At 37.1% G+C, this 19,241-nt stretch overlaps 1 protein-coding gene across 5 annotated transcripts in view; it reads right to left on the reverse strand.

Moving 5' to 3' along the window:
* The window catches only part of PTPRZ1 (protein tyrosine phosphatase receptor type Z1), a 190,459-nt gene that overhangs the window by 79,330 nt on the left and 91,888 nt on the right, over window positions 1-19,241 (reverse strand). For all 5 annotated transcript variants that reach the window (XM_032276161.1, XM_032276160.1, XM_032276159.1 and 2 more), the window contains exons 3-6: window positions 12,971-13,150; window positions 10,110-10,261; window positions 6,543-6,638; window positions 5,955-6,021 (exon numbers count right to left, since the gene is read on the reverse strand). In XM_032276161.1, coding sequence (XP_032132052.1) covers window positions 5,955-6,021; window positions 6,543-6,638; window positions 10,110-10,261; window positions 12,971-13,150 — 495 coding nt within the window. The remainder of the gene's footprint in view (window positions 1-5,954; window positions 6,022-6,542; window positions 6,639-10,109; window positions 10,262-12,970; window positions 13,151-19,241) is intronic.

The following is a 19,241-nucleotide window of genomic DNA, read 5'->3' on the forward strand; positions in this document are numbered from 1 at the left end:
GAAAGACCAGTGGTGTTCACGGGTTGGAAGAGTCAGCATTGTGAAGGTGTTGATTTTCACCAAATTGATTTATAGATTCAATAAAATCTTAAAATACCAGAAGGTTTTGTGTGCAATTGACATGTTGATTCTCAAATTTCAATAAAAATCCAAAGATAAGACAATTGAAAAATAATAAAGCTGGAGAACTTTCACTACCAGATACGAAGATCTGTCATACTGTTATATAGAAAGCTGTAAAAATCATGATAGTGAGGTATTTGTGCAAATATAGATGAGGAGGACAATGAAAGAGAAAATAAAAGATAAAAATATGGTCATTTGATTTATGATAGAAAAATTATTATGGAATGTGGAATGGATGGTCTTTTCAATAAACAGTGCTGTATCAATTGAATATCCCCATGGAAAAAAGTAAATCTTGATTCCCTACTTCACATCATAAGCACAAATTAGTTCTAAACTGATTGTAGATTTAAATGTGAACAGATTGATTTTAAAGGAAAATATTTTAAAAATTATCATCATAACCTAATGGTAGGTTGAGGCTCCAGAAATGCCACACACAAAAAATATTACCCATACAAAGAAAAATAATAAAGTTTAGTACATGACAATCAAGATCTATTCATCAACAGTCATTATTAAGAGAGTAAAAAGGAAAGTCAATGAGTGGAAAAATATTTTTAATACAATATACATATGTGTATACACATTGATACAATATACACATATGTATATAGACCAATAAATATTGATTTATTCTTTTATATAAACTTATATACAGATTACAGAATTTCTAACTAAAACTGGTAGAGTTTCTTAGGTGGGCCATCTGGCATTCAAACCCTGAAACAATCCAAATGTATGTCTCCTTGAATAGTCTCATTGTATCTCTCCAATAGCACTTGTCAATAGCGATACCTTTACCATTTAGCTATTTGTGAACTAGCCCTCACTCATGTAGGCAGTAATCTGTTTGTCAGTGAGAGCTGTGTCAACTCTTTTTCCCGTCTCCTGAACTAACCAGCCCAGTGCAAGTCCTCTGCCCTCTCTATGAGATTGAGGCCATTAAGAAATAGTCCCTGAAGGCCGGGCGCGGTGGCTCACGCCCGTAATCCCAGCACTTTGTGAGGCTGAGGTGGGCAGATCACGAGGTCAGGCGTTAGAGACCAGCCTGGCCAACATGGCGAAACCCCCTCTCTACTAAAAATGCAAAAATTAGCCAGGCGTGGTGGCCCGTCCCTGTAATCCCAGCTACTCGGGGGCCTGAGGCAGGAAAACTGCATGAACTGGAAGGCGGAGGTTGCAGTAAGCTGATTGTGCCACTGCACTCCAGCCTGGGCAACAGAGCAAGACTCTATCTCAAAAAAAAAAAAAAAAAAAAGAAAGAAAGAAAGAAATAGTCCCTGAAGCCAATTAACCTAGTCTAAGTGAGGTGGCAGAGTGTAGCACAGTGGTTTTAATCCTTACGTGAATGATCTGGGGAGTTGCAGAAAAATACCAATGCCCCAGGTCCCACTCTAGACCATTTGAATTAAGATCTCTAGTGGTCGGGCCTGGGCATCTAGATTTTCAAAAAGCATCCCCAGGTGATGCAAACATGCAGGACACTGCAGAAAATCCCAAGTAAAGTAAAGCCTTTTCAAGGTTTTAGTCTTTTTTTGTTTTTTTTATATGGACCATGTTCTGCCACCAGGCTGGAATGCAGTGGCGTGATCTCGGCTCACTGCAACCTCTGCCTCCCGGGTTCAAGCGATTCTCCTGCCTCAGCCCCGCCAAGCAGCTGGGACTACAGGCACACACCACTATGCTCAGCTAATTTTTGCATTTTTGGTGGAGACGAGATTTCACCATGTTGGCCAGGATGGTCTTGATCTCTTGACCTCTGATCCGCCTGCCTCGGCCTGCCAAAGTGCTGGGATTACAGGCATGAGCCATAGCCCTCGGCCTAGGTTTTAGTCTTTCTTAATCACACTTTCCACATTAGAACATGAAATGACTATTTGACCTTAAAAGTCTATTTCAGCTCTAAACTCTATGAAGACTGAACATATTCAGAAAGTCTCAAAGAAAAAACAGTTATTTAAAAGTCAAATTAGTAAATGTTAACTTTTCTGTACACAGAAACTTCTGAAAAGAAAAGGAATACTGTTATTAACTAAAGTTAGAGACAACTGCTTCAGTCTGAATTAAAAACTGACTCTTAGAAATAAAAACCTTTTCTTGACTGAATTGAGAGTCATGTCAATATGGCCTAAATCTAGTTTTAATCCATTAGAAAGTTCAAGTTCTGTTTGATTTAACAGATTCATTAGTAACTTCTAAAAGCATGTCCTCCAGTTCTCCAATGCCAAGATAACGTGATCAGAATTCAGATTAGATTCAAGTTCTTAGGAACTAAAAAGAATATTTATTTTTAATCTGTGAATTTTTTTCTTGTAGATTTATGTTTTCAATATTAGAAAATTGTTGTGGTTAAATTACCTCCTTGTCAGTGGACTGTAATTGTTCCTTTTTCCACTGAAGACTAAATTTATCTTACAAATATGTCATGAAAAATGTGTGTGTTGAGAATACTAATTAAGTAAGGAGCCAGAAATTGACTCACTGCTAAATTAGGTGAAAATGAATTGACCCCAGGAGAACCAAGGGCCAGGAAGGGAAAGCAGAGGTGAGACCTGAGTAAGGAGAGTGAGATAAAGAATTTTGCTATTATTGGGAAAGAAATTAAAGGGGGAGAAAGTTAAAAGGAAGCAGAAGAACCAGAAGAAGATTTTAATAATTTTCCTCTCCCTATCCCCAATGTGGAATCCATTCTTCTTGCCTCTGAACCTCAATAGCAGTCACCTACTCTCTCTTACAGACGTGGTAACTAGGTATCACAAGACTTTTCAATTACAGAAGTGCTTTTCAGTTACATTTTCTTTTAAATAAATTTCACTACAACATTTTTCCTTTGTTAGTGTTTGTGGTTTTTGTTTTGTTTTCTTGGCTTGAGAAGAAACACCTGCTTCACCCAAATAACCTCACCATTGTTAACACAAGAGAGAAGCACACCAAAACAAACGCTGCCCTATTTGGGGTCAGTCATTTATGCAATCACCATTTGCTTGAACATATATTGATGATCAACCAACCAACTAATAAGATCCTTCCATGAGAAGGCTAACAGTGGAAGGAAAAAGATGGGGAGGAACAAAGACGAAGAAACCACAACGGGGCCAAGCACTAGGGAAAGGCTGGTAACTACATGAAAGCAATTCCTATTACTTAGGACAATGGTATTTAGCAGGGGGCCACACCAATGCCTATGAAGATTTTTCGGTATAGAAATTTCTGGGTTGAATTTGTGATTAGGAAAGCACCATAAATCATTCTGATAATTCCCATCAGATAATCACTGATGATGTCACCTAGGATGTGTCTCTGCAACTTGAAAGATTGCAACTAACGTTTTTTGTGGGCTCTGTCTGGAAAGTATTAATGCATTATCTCAGTATTGCTGCAACACCATGCTCTCTCTCTCTTTCCACTCCATGGACAGAATAATGCTTAACATTGAGTGGGTATGGTTGGAAGAGAGGGAGAGAAAGAAAGAGGGGTTGAGGGAAGGAATGAGAAATGGGCTTTGTCCTTTAAGGAGGAAACAGGAAATGAGCAACCAGCCCACAGCATAGTAAGAGAGATCTTATAATCTGAGTAATGGTTGAAGTTATTTTTTAATACATTACATGGTGAATACAGAGCTGAATTTGGGGGTTTAGGTGTGATTCCAAGAGTCACTGCCAGAAGACAAGCCCCACCTTTGATCCTCAGGGTTGCCAGCAGCAACCAACATGGGGAAGCCTTCAGTTTATTGGGCAGTAGGGGATTTTCTAGAGTCAGGAGCAAGACCAGATTTAATTTAAAAACTCTCAAAATGGAAACACTTGACTTTAGAAAGACTTAATTTGGTTTGGGCAGCTGTCCTTGCTGAGTATACTAAAATACTAAGTATCCAGCTGAATGAATTGATAGGCATGAAGGATTTTGTTTTTTGTAAAAGAGGAAGTTGGTGCATAGATAGTAGTGATATGGTTTGCCTTCATGTCCCTGCCCTAGTCTCATCTTGAATTGTAATCCAAATTGTAATCCCCATGTGTTGAAGAGAAACCAAGTGGGAAGTGATTGGATCATGGGAGCAGTTTCCCCCATGCTGTTCTCATGACAGTGAGTGAGTTATCCTGAGATCTAATGATTTTATAAGTGTTTCGGTTTCTCCTTTGCTTGTGTCTCACTCTCTCTATCCTGCTGCCATGTAATACGTGCCTTGCTTACCCTTTGCTTTCCACCATGGTTGTAAGTTTCCCGAGGCCTCCCAAGCCATGCAGAACTGTAAATCAATTCAATATGTTTCTTTTACAAGTCACTCAGTCTCAAGGAGTATCTTTACAGAAGTGTGAAAATGGACTAATACAAAGCGGGTAGAGAGAGAGAAAGAGAGGGTAAAGGACTAGAATCTGTCCTCAGCTAATCTAAGAACTGTTCTGCTTTCAAATTAAGGGCCAAGATATACACAGAATAATGTCAGGGGATCCATATTCTCAGAAAGAGTGAGAATATAAGAGAATATGTGGTCATACTGTTTCTGACAAAGTATCTTCCTGAATGGTTTGCAGACAGTAGATACTGGAAAGGAAACGTTAGTTAAAAAACATGAGCAAGTTTATTCTCAAGCTCTTAAGAGTGCCTTCCAAGGCACCCCCCAAAAGTAAAGTACCCTGGGAAACTAGAGAGGCCTTAAGAGAAAGCGTCAAAGGTCCTATAGTTACACAAGTCGGGGTTGGTAACCCGGTTGTTAACATCTGTTTCACTGTTCCTCACAGGAAGGTCTAGAACATTCAGAATTCATATCTTATACATTTTTTTTTATGTACAGGAATTCAAACTAGTTGCTTTATTTCAGTCTGGGTAGAATCCACTTTCTGACTCAAGGAGGGGAAAATTAAATGTGACTTATGGCATTCAATGTTAAATTCTGCAATCTGGGTCAATGGAGGGAAATAAGAGCTTCATCTAGCTGAGGTTTTCTTTTTTTTTTTTTTCTTTTTAAAGAAAGATACACTGCAGGAGTTCACACATTCCTGACTTCTGAAAAGCTGGGTCAATTCAGATCCTCACATGTAATTGACAATGATAAATCAATCCTAGGCCAGGCTTCTGCTTTCAAGAAAGGGATCTACATGAGTTTTTTTCTGATTTCAAATTTTGCACCTTCCCAGAGAGGAATGATCCCCATTTTATTGGTAACTCAGGGCAGCATTAAGATTTTCTGTGTGTGGGTGCTTAATAAAAATAAAATAGAACACGAACAGGCTTGCAGTCCATTGCTGATGTTGTTATAAGCATTGTGACAAATTACGGGATCCATGAGAGAGCAGGCAGAACAATGTCAAGGCATATTACACCTTCTTCTATGTAAGTGTTGACCTTCTTCCAAAAATCCAGTCTCCTCATGTTGGTACAAGCAAAGGATTTATCAAGGAAATCACCAGGGAATAAATTCTAACTTGAGTAACAATTCCTTTTCTACTTTAAAATACGATTTTTATAAAATTAGCTGGCTTCAGATTAGGAGTTAGTCCTTAAAGGATGTATAATGCAGAGAGATAAGAGATAAATAGGCTTTAAATGCATGATATAATTAGATTATTTTCAAGAATAAATTTTAAGAACTTCAATTTCCTACTTACATTAATGTTTCATGCTTCTGACGTAACAAAATTTTCTGATCAATTGTTCTTTATTTGGTGAGAAATGTATAAATTATCAAGTGGGGAAAGTAAGAGATTGCTCCTCTCTAAAAATATACTACTTTCTAATTTTGGAACAAGTGATTTTTGTCAGAATGTAAACACTCATATCCATCCAAAGCAGAATCTTGAAGAAAGATATTTCTCCAAGTAGCTTACCAAAACGACTCACACTCTCGACTCCATCAATAATTGCTTTGAAATCCAAATTTTCTTCAGTCCCAACCTGTTAAAGAAGAATCATATTCTAAAAATAGAATAAAACATTTGAATACCTGTTCAACAAAAATGTGATGATTAATAAGTTCCATTTTAAATATGTGCATCCCAAAATAGTAAGTACCAAACACACTTTTTTTATAGCTAGGTGAAAATAAATAAAGCAAACCAAAAACCAGATAACTTACATATTTCATTAAGAAAAGTAAATTTTAAAATTTTATGATTCATAGTTACTGATAATAATACATAATTATTAATATAATGTTTGTATGTGCAAATAAGCAAATCTGTGTACTTAGAGAACACTTTGCCCCAGCTGGAAAAGATCCACCCAATTAACAAACGCAAGAGTCTCCTTTTAAAAATACCAGGTAAAGGTCATCTTTTTTTGAGAATTACCACCAGTTATAATTTTACATGTGAGCTCTTCTATTTGTTAGAAAGTATGTCTTGATATTTCACATTAATATTTAACGTGACTTCAAAAGGAATTACATTCATGTTAAATGTATATATAATCATTACCTCAAACAAAATGGATAAAGCTCTTAACTTCCCTTTTCCTCTAACTGCTTCCTCAAAACTTGAAAATCGGTCCGCATCAAAGCAGTAGATTTGCATCTATAAATGTAACAATAACAGTTTCATGATACACAAAGACTACATAAAAATCAGCAAAGAGACTTAATGAAACAAGCAATTCAATAAATTCTATTTGAAAAATTCTATAAACTGTGTAATTCTACATTCTACCTATTTCTAAAACATTTTATAAATTACATGTATATAACTACATTTACTATCATTTACCATCCTTCAATAAAGAAGGGAATAGAAAGTTAGACATATGTAAAACCAAAATGACCACTTTGAGAATACCAGGGGACTGTGTGGTAAAATTTATTAGGGCAATTACATGAAATAAATAATCACATATTACATTAACTGTTTTATTGAATTCTCTCAAATATAAGTTTCTCTCTGTCTCAAGCATGCATGCCTTTCTTGACAGTCCAGAGATATCATTCTTTGATATTACCATGTTGTGGTCTATTAATATTGAAACTCTCAAGGACTCTCAGTTTCTACCTAAAAAATCTCAAAGAGTTTTAAGTTTCATATTTTGATTCTCCTCTCCAGTTGTGAGTCTATCCCTTGTTAATTTCTGCTTTAATCAATATACGTATCTCTCCTTAACAGCCTGTATATGACATGGTGCTTCTCCTGTCTAGGCTTGGAAATCATGTCTCAGAATAGATAGAAGTAGAATTAAGGTAAGAGTAGGAAGCCTCTGCATAAAGTGTAGTTAGGGCTCTGACGGGAAAAATAGAAGGTGTGCAACAGGATGGCACTGGCTCCTGCTTTGGGTGAGTCACCAAAACCTTTTCAGAGACAGGATTTCTGAATGAGCAGCTTTTAGCCAGGTGAAAGGCAGAAGAGAAGGGCATGTGTTCAAGTCAGAAGGACTACCTGGGAAAGGCCTATTAGGCAAACAGTATGACAAGTATGGGAAACTGAAAGAAATACAATGTAAAATTTAATAATTATTTATTTAATAATCCAAGTAAGCAAATTTTTTCCTGACCTCCCACATGGTATTTAGGGGAAGAATTGATAAGGCTTTTTTTTTGTTTGTTTTGAGAGGGTGTCTCACTCTGTCACTCAGACTGGAGTGCAGTGGCATGATCATGGCTCACTGCAGTGTTGACCTCCTGGGGTCAGGTGATCCTCCCACTTCAGCCTCTCGAGTACCTGGGACCACAGGCGTGTGCCTCCATGTTCAGCTAATTTCTCTTATTTTTTGTAGAGATGGGGTCTCACTATGTTGCCCAGACTAGTCTCAAACTCCTGGGCTTAAGCGATCCTCCAGCCTCAGCCTCCCAAAGTGGTGGGGTGACAGGTGTGAGCCACCATGTCTGGTGAGTTGAGAAGACTTGATTGTAAGATGTAGGAGATCAGAAATAAGGAGTGATCCAGGGATGATACTTGGGTTTCCAGTTTACACAATTACATTGAGAGTGTTTTAAACAACAAACAATGCCACTGAGAGATAATTTGAGAGGCTTTTGCATTAAAAAAATTGTATTAGTTTTAGTGCATGGATTCTGTACCATTTATTTTGATTGCTTAGGGCTATTGTTGATAGAGTTTTTTTTTTTTATTTTCATCTTTGTTCTACATAGGTAATATTGTGAGTAAGCTAAACTCTCAGAAGTGACATGCTGTTTAATGAGTTGACTGATTACTTTGATAAATCAAATTTTATAAATGTGCTTTTCTTTAAAAATAGTGAATAAAGAAAAGAATGCAGATTTTAGCTGTAAATGTGAATGTGGGTATCCACACTTTTTAAAAAGCTTTTCAGTCTTTTAAGAAGTAATTCACCTGATCTTACTTTTATTATTAATAACTGTTTTGAATTATAAAATGAATAGTTTCATTCTAGGTCTTTTAGAAAATATGGGGACTTTAAAGGAGAAAATAAGAGGCACCTATAATGCCATGCCATCACTCAGAGAAAATTATTATTAACATTTTCTTGATTTCCATCAATTACCTTTTTTTTTTTTTTTTTTTTTGAGATGGAGTCTCGCTCTTGTTACCCAGGCTGGAGTGCAATGGCGCGATCTCGGCTCACCGCAACCTCCGCCTCCTGGGTTCAGGCAATTCTCCTGCCTCAGCCTCCTGAGTAGCTGGGACTACAGGCACGTGCCACCATGCCCGGCTAATTTTTTGTATTTTTAGTAGAGACGGGGTTTCACCATGTTGACCAGGATGGTCTCTATCTCTTGACCTCGTGATCCACCCGCCTCGGCCTCCCAAAGTGCTGGGATTACAGGCTTGAGCCACCGCGCCCGGCCTTTTTTTTTTTTTTTGAGACAGAGTCTCACTCCATCACCCAGTCTGGAGTGCAGTGGTATGATATTGGCTCACTGCAACCTCTGCCTCCTGAGTTCAAGTGATTCCCATGCCTCAGCCTCCAAGTAGCTGGAATTGCAGATGTGCACTACCACATCCAGCTAATTTTTGTATTTTTAGTAAAGTAGGGTTTCACTATGTTGGGCAGGCTGGTCTGGAACTCCTGACCTCAAGTGATTTGCTGGTCTCAGCCTCTCGAAGTGCTGGGATTACAGGTGTGAGCCACTGTGACTGGCCCCTCAATTACTTTTATGAGTAATAAGTCAATCCCTCATTTAATTTCCATAATAATGTTAAAAGGCACGTGCAGCTACTATGTCAATTTCACAGAAGAGAAATGGAAGCATAGGTAAGTTAAATAATGTATACATTGTGATGTGTTGCAACAGATAACCAAATGGTGGAGCCAAGATGCAAACCTAGTCCATTTGACTCAGACTCCACTTGCAGTCAATATTTAATTAGTTTTCATGTATTTAAAAATTGCAAAAATAATACTGCTTATACCATTTAACATGTTTCTTTTTAAAACCATTAATATGATTAACCTTTTTTGTGTAAATATGTCATTCAAAAACATGATTTTTGTAAGACCTATAATATCCACCATAATGTATTTAAATAAGCATTGCCTTTTGTTTTAATATATTTTAAATAAATTTTTGCACTTTTTTATTTTTAGATTAAATGGCTTTACATTTAAATATTTGGTATTGAGTGTAAATTATTTAAAATTTTTAATAAAAACAAGCAAGCAGCTTCCCAGAGATTCTACCAATTTAGACTTTCTCCAGACATGTAAGAAAACATTTTACTGCACATTCATTTTTTTATAATTATTTACTTTGCCAATTTTAAAGCTGAAAATTTTTATCATTTTAATCAAAAGATTCTCCAGTATGTTAATACAATTTTCCCCCTTTTCCTTCCTTCATTCAATAATTCATCAACATTTATTGATTACCTATTAGGTGGCACTTTGGGTTATCAGGAAGCGGCAAATCAAAGATAAGTCTTATACTCATTTAGCTTAGTCTACTATATTAATCAAGTAATCAAAATATCACTTTATAAATTATAATATTTGATTTTAAAATTAATCAAATTATATGCTAAATAAAAACATCAACTATTATGAAAATAAAATAGTAAACAGTGGATCTCCTGATTTACCTCAAGTGGAAATTTTTGTCCTTCTAAACTATGCTCTGATCCATCAGATGACATATTGCATTTTCCCCAGTGAAAAGTTATCTTGCTTGCTTTAAACACCACTTCTGAAACTCCTCCGCTGACACGGTAGTCATTAGTGAGATTAATTTCCACTAAGGAAAGAAATACAATTACATCTAAACTTCTGAAAATCAAAATTTTAAATTTCAACTAAATTTCCATCTACTTAAGTTAGATTAAGAAAATCATTTATTTGATACATTTACAAAATATGAAGTCACCATTTTAGAAGCCAAACTTTGTAGGTCAGCACAATATACTTAATATATTGCATTACCACAAATGCAGACTAAGCTAAAGATCTTGACTGTGTATGACTCCAAGATCAGAAGACAGCCAGTCCACCTGCTGTTTGTTTGGCATCCTAAGATAGCTGTTCCTTGAAAGCTCCGCTTCCCTAGGATATGTCAGATGGTAATAAGAAGACAGAGCAAAGGGGAAAGGAACAGAAAGGTTAAAAAAAAAAAGCCTTCTCAGAGTGATCCCTCCTTCCTACTTTCAGCCCATTTCTACTCCGTATTAGGCTGCTGCTTATCCCTCCATGTATCACTCAGGCTTCCTCATCAAGCTCCAGAACCTAGGTTCCTGGCTGTGGCAGGAAAGGCCGGAAACTCATTCTTATGGAGGAGTTTTAGCCATCTCATGTTTGAACCCTGAGTGGCAACCATCAGAAGCTTAAACTCCCCTGCATGAGTCCCACGGCAGATACTATCTGACTGTATTTTAGCAGTCTTGTGGAGAGCTCTCTTGAGAGCCCAGTGCAAAATGTTGATGTCTTTCAATACAATTTAAATAGTCTCTGTTCCATTAGGGAGAAATCACTGTTGGCATCAGGGACTGAATACAACGTATTAGCCAGGTAGGGATATAACTCCCTCTGATAATAATAATAACAAGCACAATAACAATGACAACCAACATTTACTTAGCACTTAGGACGTACCATGGACTATACTAATTACTTTACATGTATTATCTGCTTGATCCTTGCACAACCTTAGCAAGTAGATACTATATAATCCTTATTTTACAGATAAGGAAATTAAGTCACAGAAAGGCTAAGTTGCTCAAAGGTTCCCCACTGTCATTTCAAGAGCCAGTAGTAAACCCAAGTACAGTAGCTCTATTAGCTCAATGATCTAATAACCACTCTCCTCTATGAAAAATAAAGCAGAGGTTCCATGCCCTACTGCTTTGTAACACCCTTCAAAACTGAAAATAAAAATGTCAAGATTTGGGACAATATACTTTTAGGTAATTATTACATGTAACATAATAATTTTAAAAATTATTCATTCAGAAATACTTAGTGTTTATGACGTATCAGGCTCTGATATAGAAAAATCTCTACTTTCATGAGTTTTTGTTGGTTTGTTTGTTTTGTTTTGTTTTGTTTTGTTAAGACAGAGTTTGGCTCTTGTCACCCAGCCTGGAATGCAGTGGCCCGATCTTGGCTCACTCAACCTCTGCTTCTTCGATACAAGCAATTCTCCTGCCTCAGCCTCTCCAGCAGCTGAGATTACAGGCATGCACCACCATGCCTGGCTAATTTTTTTTATTTTTAGTAGAGATAAGCTGTTCTTGAACTCCTGACCTCAGGTGATCCACTTGTCTGGGCCTCCCAAAATGCTGGGATTATAGGTGCGAGTCACTGAGCCTGGCATGAGTGTTTTTGTTTGTTTGTTTGTTTGTTTAGGATAGGGGCTCACTCCATTGCCCAGGCTGGAGTGCAGTGTCATGATCTTGGCTCATTGCAGCCTCTGCCTCTTGAGTTTAAGTGATTCTCCTGTCTCAGCCTTCTGAGTATCTGGAAGTACAAGAGTGTGCCACAACACCCAGCTAATTTTTGTATTTTTAGTAGAGATGGGTTTTTGCCATGTTGGCCAGGCTGATCTGGAACTCCTGACCTCAAGTCATCCGCCGGCTTCAGTCTCCCAAAGTGCTGGGATTACAGACGTGAGCCACAGTGCCTAGCTACTACTCTTTTGAGTTTTGAAATTAAATTATTACATTCAAATAACTACATTGCCTAAATATAGAAAATAGAAAAAAAATTCACTAATGATAAAACTACCCCCATAGAGCTACTATTATAATTTTGAATATTTTTCTAAACTTTGTCTTATGTATATATTTGCCTTTACATAATTTCCCAATATACTAATTAAAAAAAAAAAAAACCTTGAATATTAAAAGAAAAAAGGTGTCACTTTTTGGAAATTCTTTGTCCACATATAGCTTGTTAGAATTTGTATTTAAATTTTAATGTATTATATCTTGCATGTTTTTTTAAAAAGATAGTCTCAATAAAAAGACACCAAGAGAGCATTTCCTAAGGATAGAATACAACTTTAAGCCTTCTATATAGGAGAGCTAGAAATTTATTTTCTTAAATTTCAATTATTGTCAATTGCTTTTCTCATAACCAAATACTGAATATAACACGAGGGTAGGCAGAAAAGATCAAACTATAATGCTCAAGAAAAAGAAACCCTGGTTGACTAAGGAACTGACTAAATTATATTGGCTGTAAATCACATTATCACATCCTTTGGAGGCAGCATCATCATTGGTACACTGTAGGAAAATATGACATGATGACATTGGTCATTTTAGTTTTTGTACAAATTGTCAAAATATTGTCTAAATTTCCCATTTTCTCTGCTCCACTTGTCTTCTTCTACATATAACTTACACCTAGTTCATAGTACATTATTCAGAGGAAAATGAGATGAAACTAGTCTAAACATACTCCAGCTCTGAAAAATACATTAAAGGCAAAGAGAATGCAAATAGTTTACCTGTTTTCCCAGTGTTATGAATGAATGTGTTTTCCAAAGATGTTTTATCCCAACCCTGAAATTTAAGTTTCTTGAGATTCACATTTACTTGTGTAAGATCTTCATCAATATTGATAGGAGATTGCTTCGGGCTGTTACATGTTGGATATTTCTTTCCCCAATTTTTTTGATTCAGTGCACCTAGGGAAAAGAAAGAGTGAAACATTTAGTTTGTTAAATTACCATGCAAAAGTTAAGCTTTATATTATAGTTAATACATTACATAAAAATAAATACAATAGTAAAATAAAAACGCTTGACATCTTTGAACTAATACATAAAATAATTATGCCTACATTTAGATTCTGGATTTCAATATGAAACACTATAAAAGGTCTATAGAACAACCATGTCACTATGAAAAACAAGTCTATAGAACAACCACCAGGGCTTGGTACAACTTTAGTCTCCACTATCTTCTTTTTGCGATAAGGAAGTTAATGAGAACTGACTTTTGTGCAAGCTCGATCTAATGGTCACCCCTCATAATATGACAAGTTTAGGGTTCAACAGTGGCTTTGTTCAGCAGTCACAATTCTTTCAAATCACCAGAAAGCCTACTTGTCCTGTAGGATAGTTAGTCCTAGCCCAGAGTTCCAGATTGAAAGGAGTCCAGATACAGGAGTAAAGTTCTGACTTCCTCAACACTCTCCATAAAAGTAGCCACCTTCAGCCCTACTGTCACCCTCTGCCATTGAACAGTTTGGTTTAATTTCTATCTGTTCAGAATCTTATTTATAAAAACATAATCATCAAGCTATCCTTGAAATATCTTCTTCCCATTTTTATCTGGTCATAAAGCCTAGCACATTTTATTGTTTAACAATAAGAAAAGCAAAACAGAGATTTCTATAAAGATGTTTGCTTACAATAAACCGAATTTTCACACGTATCACAGTATGAACCGTCCTCTAAACCAAAACTACCCTTTGTTGCCTTTATTTCTTTACCTGAAACCATGAACCACCTCCCATAATCTTATTTTACTGCATGTTGACTTAGCACCCCAGTAGTGCTAAGCACAGGCATGTTCTATTTAAAGTTATTTTAAAGTATTTGGTACGTTGTCAGTCCAGGTCTCTGGTTAAACTCTAGCATTTCCGTGGCCATCACAAGGAAAAAAGGAGTGGCAGTGTAGTTTGCAGCTTATATTCTTCTGAAAGCTTTTCCTTCTCAAAATGTGAATGGGTAAAGCCAAGATTTTACATAATTGAGGTTTAGGGGATTATAAGTAAATTTATCTTTGGTACAATCCTAGTCTACGCTGTCTTCTTTTGAAAGAAGACAGTCAGTGAGAATTAACTTTTATGCAAGCTCTATCCAATGTCCACCTATCACAATGTGATGAAAGTAACATTGCACAATTTTGCCCAGAAAAGAAATAATAATTAGTCACACTATGAAGCTTCCTGTACAGTCATGGAAAAATCTGGTAATACATCTCATATTGAGGCATCTACTAGAATCAATAGGTACTGAAAATCATCTTAAAGTCTAGGTCTGTACCTAGAGAGTGTTTGAGTACATTGTGTTTTAAATATACACCGTGGTGCATATTTTGGATTCTAGGAACAGTTTTAATGATTTGAGTAATGATGTGTATTTCACTGTAAGGAACTCTGGCATAGGGACAAGAAAACACTGCTTATTTTACTAATGTCAATGAAAGAGAATGAAAGTGAATCTGCAGCACAAATCAATTAGGTCCTCTTCATTGGTCACATTTTTAATACATTATAATAACTTCTAAACACACTTAGAGTTACATAGTTGTGATGCACAGAAACATAAAATTTTAAATCTTCAATAACACTGAATATGATGTATAAACATGCTATTTTCCATTGCATTTTGTGATTCTCTCCACTGAGAATCCAAAAGGCATCTTATCCCAAACTGAACTCTTTTCTGCTGTGAAATAAACTCCTTTCACAGTCTTTGACATCCCCTGAAGTTAGAAGTTACCTTGATGCCTTTGTTTCTCCTTTAGCAAGCCCTTTAGCGTCTGCCTTCAAAATATTTCCCTAATCAGACCACTTCTTATCTCTACAATTACCACTCTTGCCCAAGTCATCCTCATCATTTGCCTGTACCTTGCTACCCTGCAAGCAACATTGGCATCACCTAGGAGATTGTTAGGAGATGCAGGCCACTACCATAGCCTTACGAAGTCTGAATCTACATTTTCACAAAACGCCAAGGATATTAATATGCACATTAAACTTGGGGAAACACTGGCTTAGACTCTACTAGTGCCTTCTAACTGGTCTCCAGAATCCTCTCCTCCTCCTTCCACAATTCTGTAGTAGTTCCACTTATGTAGTAAATGGAATTGTGACTTGGCCCCAAAATTTCCACCTGATACTGTACTCATCCTGTACAATTCCCTCCAATTGGGCATGAGCAGGACTTATGACTATGAAGAGAGAGTCACTTCCTTGATTCAGTTAAATATGATGGAAAAGATGATGGTGGATCACTGCTGTGATTGATGACATGTTATAGAAAGCTCCGTCTTAGCAAATTGGGGAAAGATTCAAAGTGTGAGAGATTTCCTTGCTAGTTTTGGAGACGTGATCTACCAGGTTGTGAGGAGGCACATGGCTAAGAACTGAGAGCTGCCCCTAGGAGCTGAGAGCATAACCAGGCTGATAATCAGACACACACACACACACACACACACACACACACACACACACACACGAAAAAGAAAAACCCAGAGACTTCAGTCCTACCACCTTACAACCTCCTGGAAGTGAATTCTGCCAACAACCTAAGTGAACTTGGAAGAGGACTCCAGCCTTCATATGAGACACCTTAATTTCAGATTTGTGAGACCCTGGATAGAAAAGCCAGCTAAGCAGGCCTTCTTCCTCAACTCCTGACCCACAGAAACTATGAGATAATACATATGTGGTGTTGTAAGGTGGTAAATTTGTAGCAATTTGTTATGCAGCAAAAGAAAACAAATTCAACTCAGTAACTAAAGTAATTTTTAAAAATATATGCCAGATCACATTACTCCTTGGCTCAGGTCTCTCCAATGCCTTTTCATCTCGCTCAAAATAAAACATGAACTCCTTGTCATGGCCAACAGATTCCATATGAAATCCCTACTAATGTCCTCTCTGCTCCTGTTCTCTACTATTATGCTTTGATCACTCTGCTCCAGCCACACTGGCTTTCATTTTGTCCCTTGAGTATGCAAAAGGTTGGTGCTGGCTGGAATACTCCCCACAGAAGACTGTAAGGCTTAATGACTTGCTTTCTAACTTCAATCAAATCTCTCCTCAAAAGAATCTACTGGAGGAACTTTCTCTGAACACCCTGTAAAAGAGTCTACTTCCTCCCTTGGTCACTCTCCATGCCCTTTCTCTATTTCATTTTTCTTCTCCTAACATATTAATTATGCTTATTTATTGTTTCCACATCCCAGTACCTCGGGAAAAAAAAAAAAAAAAGACTGGCACATAGTAGGTGTTTGATATGGTTTGGCTGTGTCCCCACCCAAATCTCAACCTGAAGTGTGGTTCCCATAATCCCCACATATCATGGGAGGAACCAGGTGAAGGTAACTGAATCATGGGGGTGGTTCCCCCATCCTGTTCTCATGACAGTGAGTTAGTTCTCTTGAGATCTCATTGTTTTATAAGAGGCTTCCTCCTTTGCTTGGCCCTCATTCTTCTCTCTCCTGCTCTCTTGTGAAGACAGATGTGTTTGCTTGCCCTTTCGCCATAATTGTGTTTCCTGAGGTCTCCCCAGTCTTGCAGAATTGTGTGTCAATTAAACCTCTTTCCTTTATAAATGACTTAGTTTCAGATATGTCCTCAGAGCAGCATGAGAATGAGCTTATACAGTGTTCAATAAACATCTGTTGAATAACTGAATCAAACCAACAAGAAGTGATGGCTTTTTGTTTTCTGAATTTGAGCTCACAGAGATAAAAAATAACATGGCATTAAAATGAAAAAAAAAATTGATGTATAAAAGAAGCATTTCTTTACTCAACTCTCAGTATCATTTGATTGTTTCATGATAATTTAGTTTCGTAGTCCCTATAAAACATCTGTGGCTGGGTATCAGAGAGACCTGAAGTCTAAACTATATGAGGTTAGGATAACATATGGCACAGTGATACTGGGTAACTAGCTTATGTTTAAAGTGCATTGAATGATGACACTGAGTGGGGACCAAATTTAAATCACCTACTACATCATAATGAGGCAGGATAGCCAGTCAAGGAAGTGCATGCGCATTTTGATTTTGTCTGTCCTCAAACTGATCCTATGCTCATTATAATAGTAAAAAACACACCTCTGAGTCGAGTTTTAGGATGCTAATGAGACATGCAACATATGAACAAGCACGTACAGTCACTGCACCCAAAAGACCACCCAGACCATCCTTAGTATTAACACCTCTTCCACCTGTTTATGAATAATCTTCTAAGACTTCCAAAAAGGGAGTCTTATGCTTATTCATTGTTTCCACATGCCAGCACTGAGGAAAAAAAAAAAGACTGGCACATAGTAGGTGTTTGATATGGTCTGGCTGTATCCCCACCTGAAACTCCCCAAAAGGGTGTCTCCCTAGTGACAGGTTTTGCTGTCTCACCCTTAGGAGCAGCTTGTCCTGAATTCTTTCTCTCTCAGGGTGTAACTGTCTATTCCACACCTGAGTTTCAAAATATCTTTATCTATTGTAATAAATTACTCTATGCTACACCTCCTTTGCTGTGTGTCTCTTGTTTAATATATTTTAAACCAAGAAGAAATAACTGAGATAACACATCAGCCATCAACAACAGTACTTAGTGCACTGCAGGCTCAAGAGGATTTCTTTTCATGATTAAAAAGCAAATTTATAAGAGAGGCCCAAATAAAATAAAGCAAATAATTTCTTTTTTTGGTGGAAAGACCAACAAACAGAAAAAATAAACAGAAGTTGAAAAAAATAAGAACTTGAAATTCTTCATGCAAAGCACTCTGAAAGGGAGACTGTTTCAAATCACCATGAGTAGAAAACCAAAGGAAATAAACTGATGAAGTGCTAAATGGTGCACAGCAATAAAACATAAACAAAAGAAGCACTAAATATATTTTATCTGTCTTTAATAATGAAACATTATAGACTAATCTTATTCCAAAACATTTATTGTTATTATTATTTAAGACAAAGTCCCACTCTGTTGCCCAGGCTGGAGTGCACTGGCACAATCTCAGCTCACTGCAACCTCTACCTCCCGGTGATTCTCCTGCCTCAGCCTCTCCAGTAGCTGGGCTTATAGGCGTGAGCCACCACACCCAGCTAATTTTTGTATTTTTAGTAGAGATGGGGTTTCACCATATTGGCCAGGCTGTTCTCAAACTCCTGACCTCATGATCCGCCCACCTTGACCTCCCAAAGTGCTGGGATTACAGGCATGAACCACAACACCTGATCATAAAACATTATTTTTTGAATTCCCAAATTAAAATGTTTAATCTGACAACTAGAGACATCAGTCCATATAGTAGTTAAAGGCCAGAATGATGCACCTGAGAAGGTAGGTGCACAGAATTCATTATATTATATCTACCTGAGTATTATTAGGAGCCATTGCGAAGGAAGAAATGAAGACACTGGCAGTAGTGGCAGCAGATTATCAAGCTGATTAACAAATAAGGAGGACAGCAAGTACTAAATGGGAGCTCCAGAGAATTAACACAAGTTATTCATTTACATGTGCATCCATTCTTTCACCCACTCACTGACTTACCTGAATTAGTACCACTCTAATAAATTACCTCCACTGAAGCACTTAACAGATTGTATTTTGTCTGTTAACTTGCCTATTTCACCTATATGCCATTGCCAAATTCTGAGTCTGGCATATGTTAGAAACAAATTAAATACTTGTGAAATAGTCTGTGTGCATCAAATGAATGTATTCAATATTTGCATTCATATGCATCCTCTATTCCAAATGAATGGAAAGCAATTCTAGGTTCCGCAGGGGATATGCACGAATTCAAGTTTGTTAGCTTGCCTGTGTGTTTATTATTACATTCCAGAAGGGTGGGGTCTGTTAAATAAACAGACAAATGCTTAAAAGGAATAGATGTAATGAAGGAAAGTAAACATGGATAACAAAAGCACACTAATGCAGGCCCTGAAGGATGGACAGAATTATGACAGGTAGAGGAGAAACCAAGGGCATATCTTGCTGAGTGATAAGCCTGAGCAAACGCAT

This window comes from Sapajus apella, unplaced genomic scaffold (assembly GCF_009761245.1).
Source record: "Sapajus apella isolate SASKATOON/1434 unplaced genomic scaffold, GSC_monkey_1.0 scaffold7, whole genome shotgun sequence".
NCBI lineage: Eukaryota > Metazoa > Chordata > Mammalia > Primates > Cebidae > Sapajus > Sapajus apella.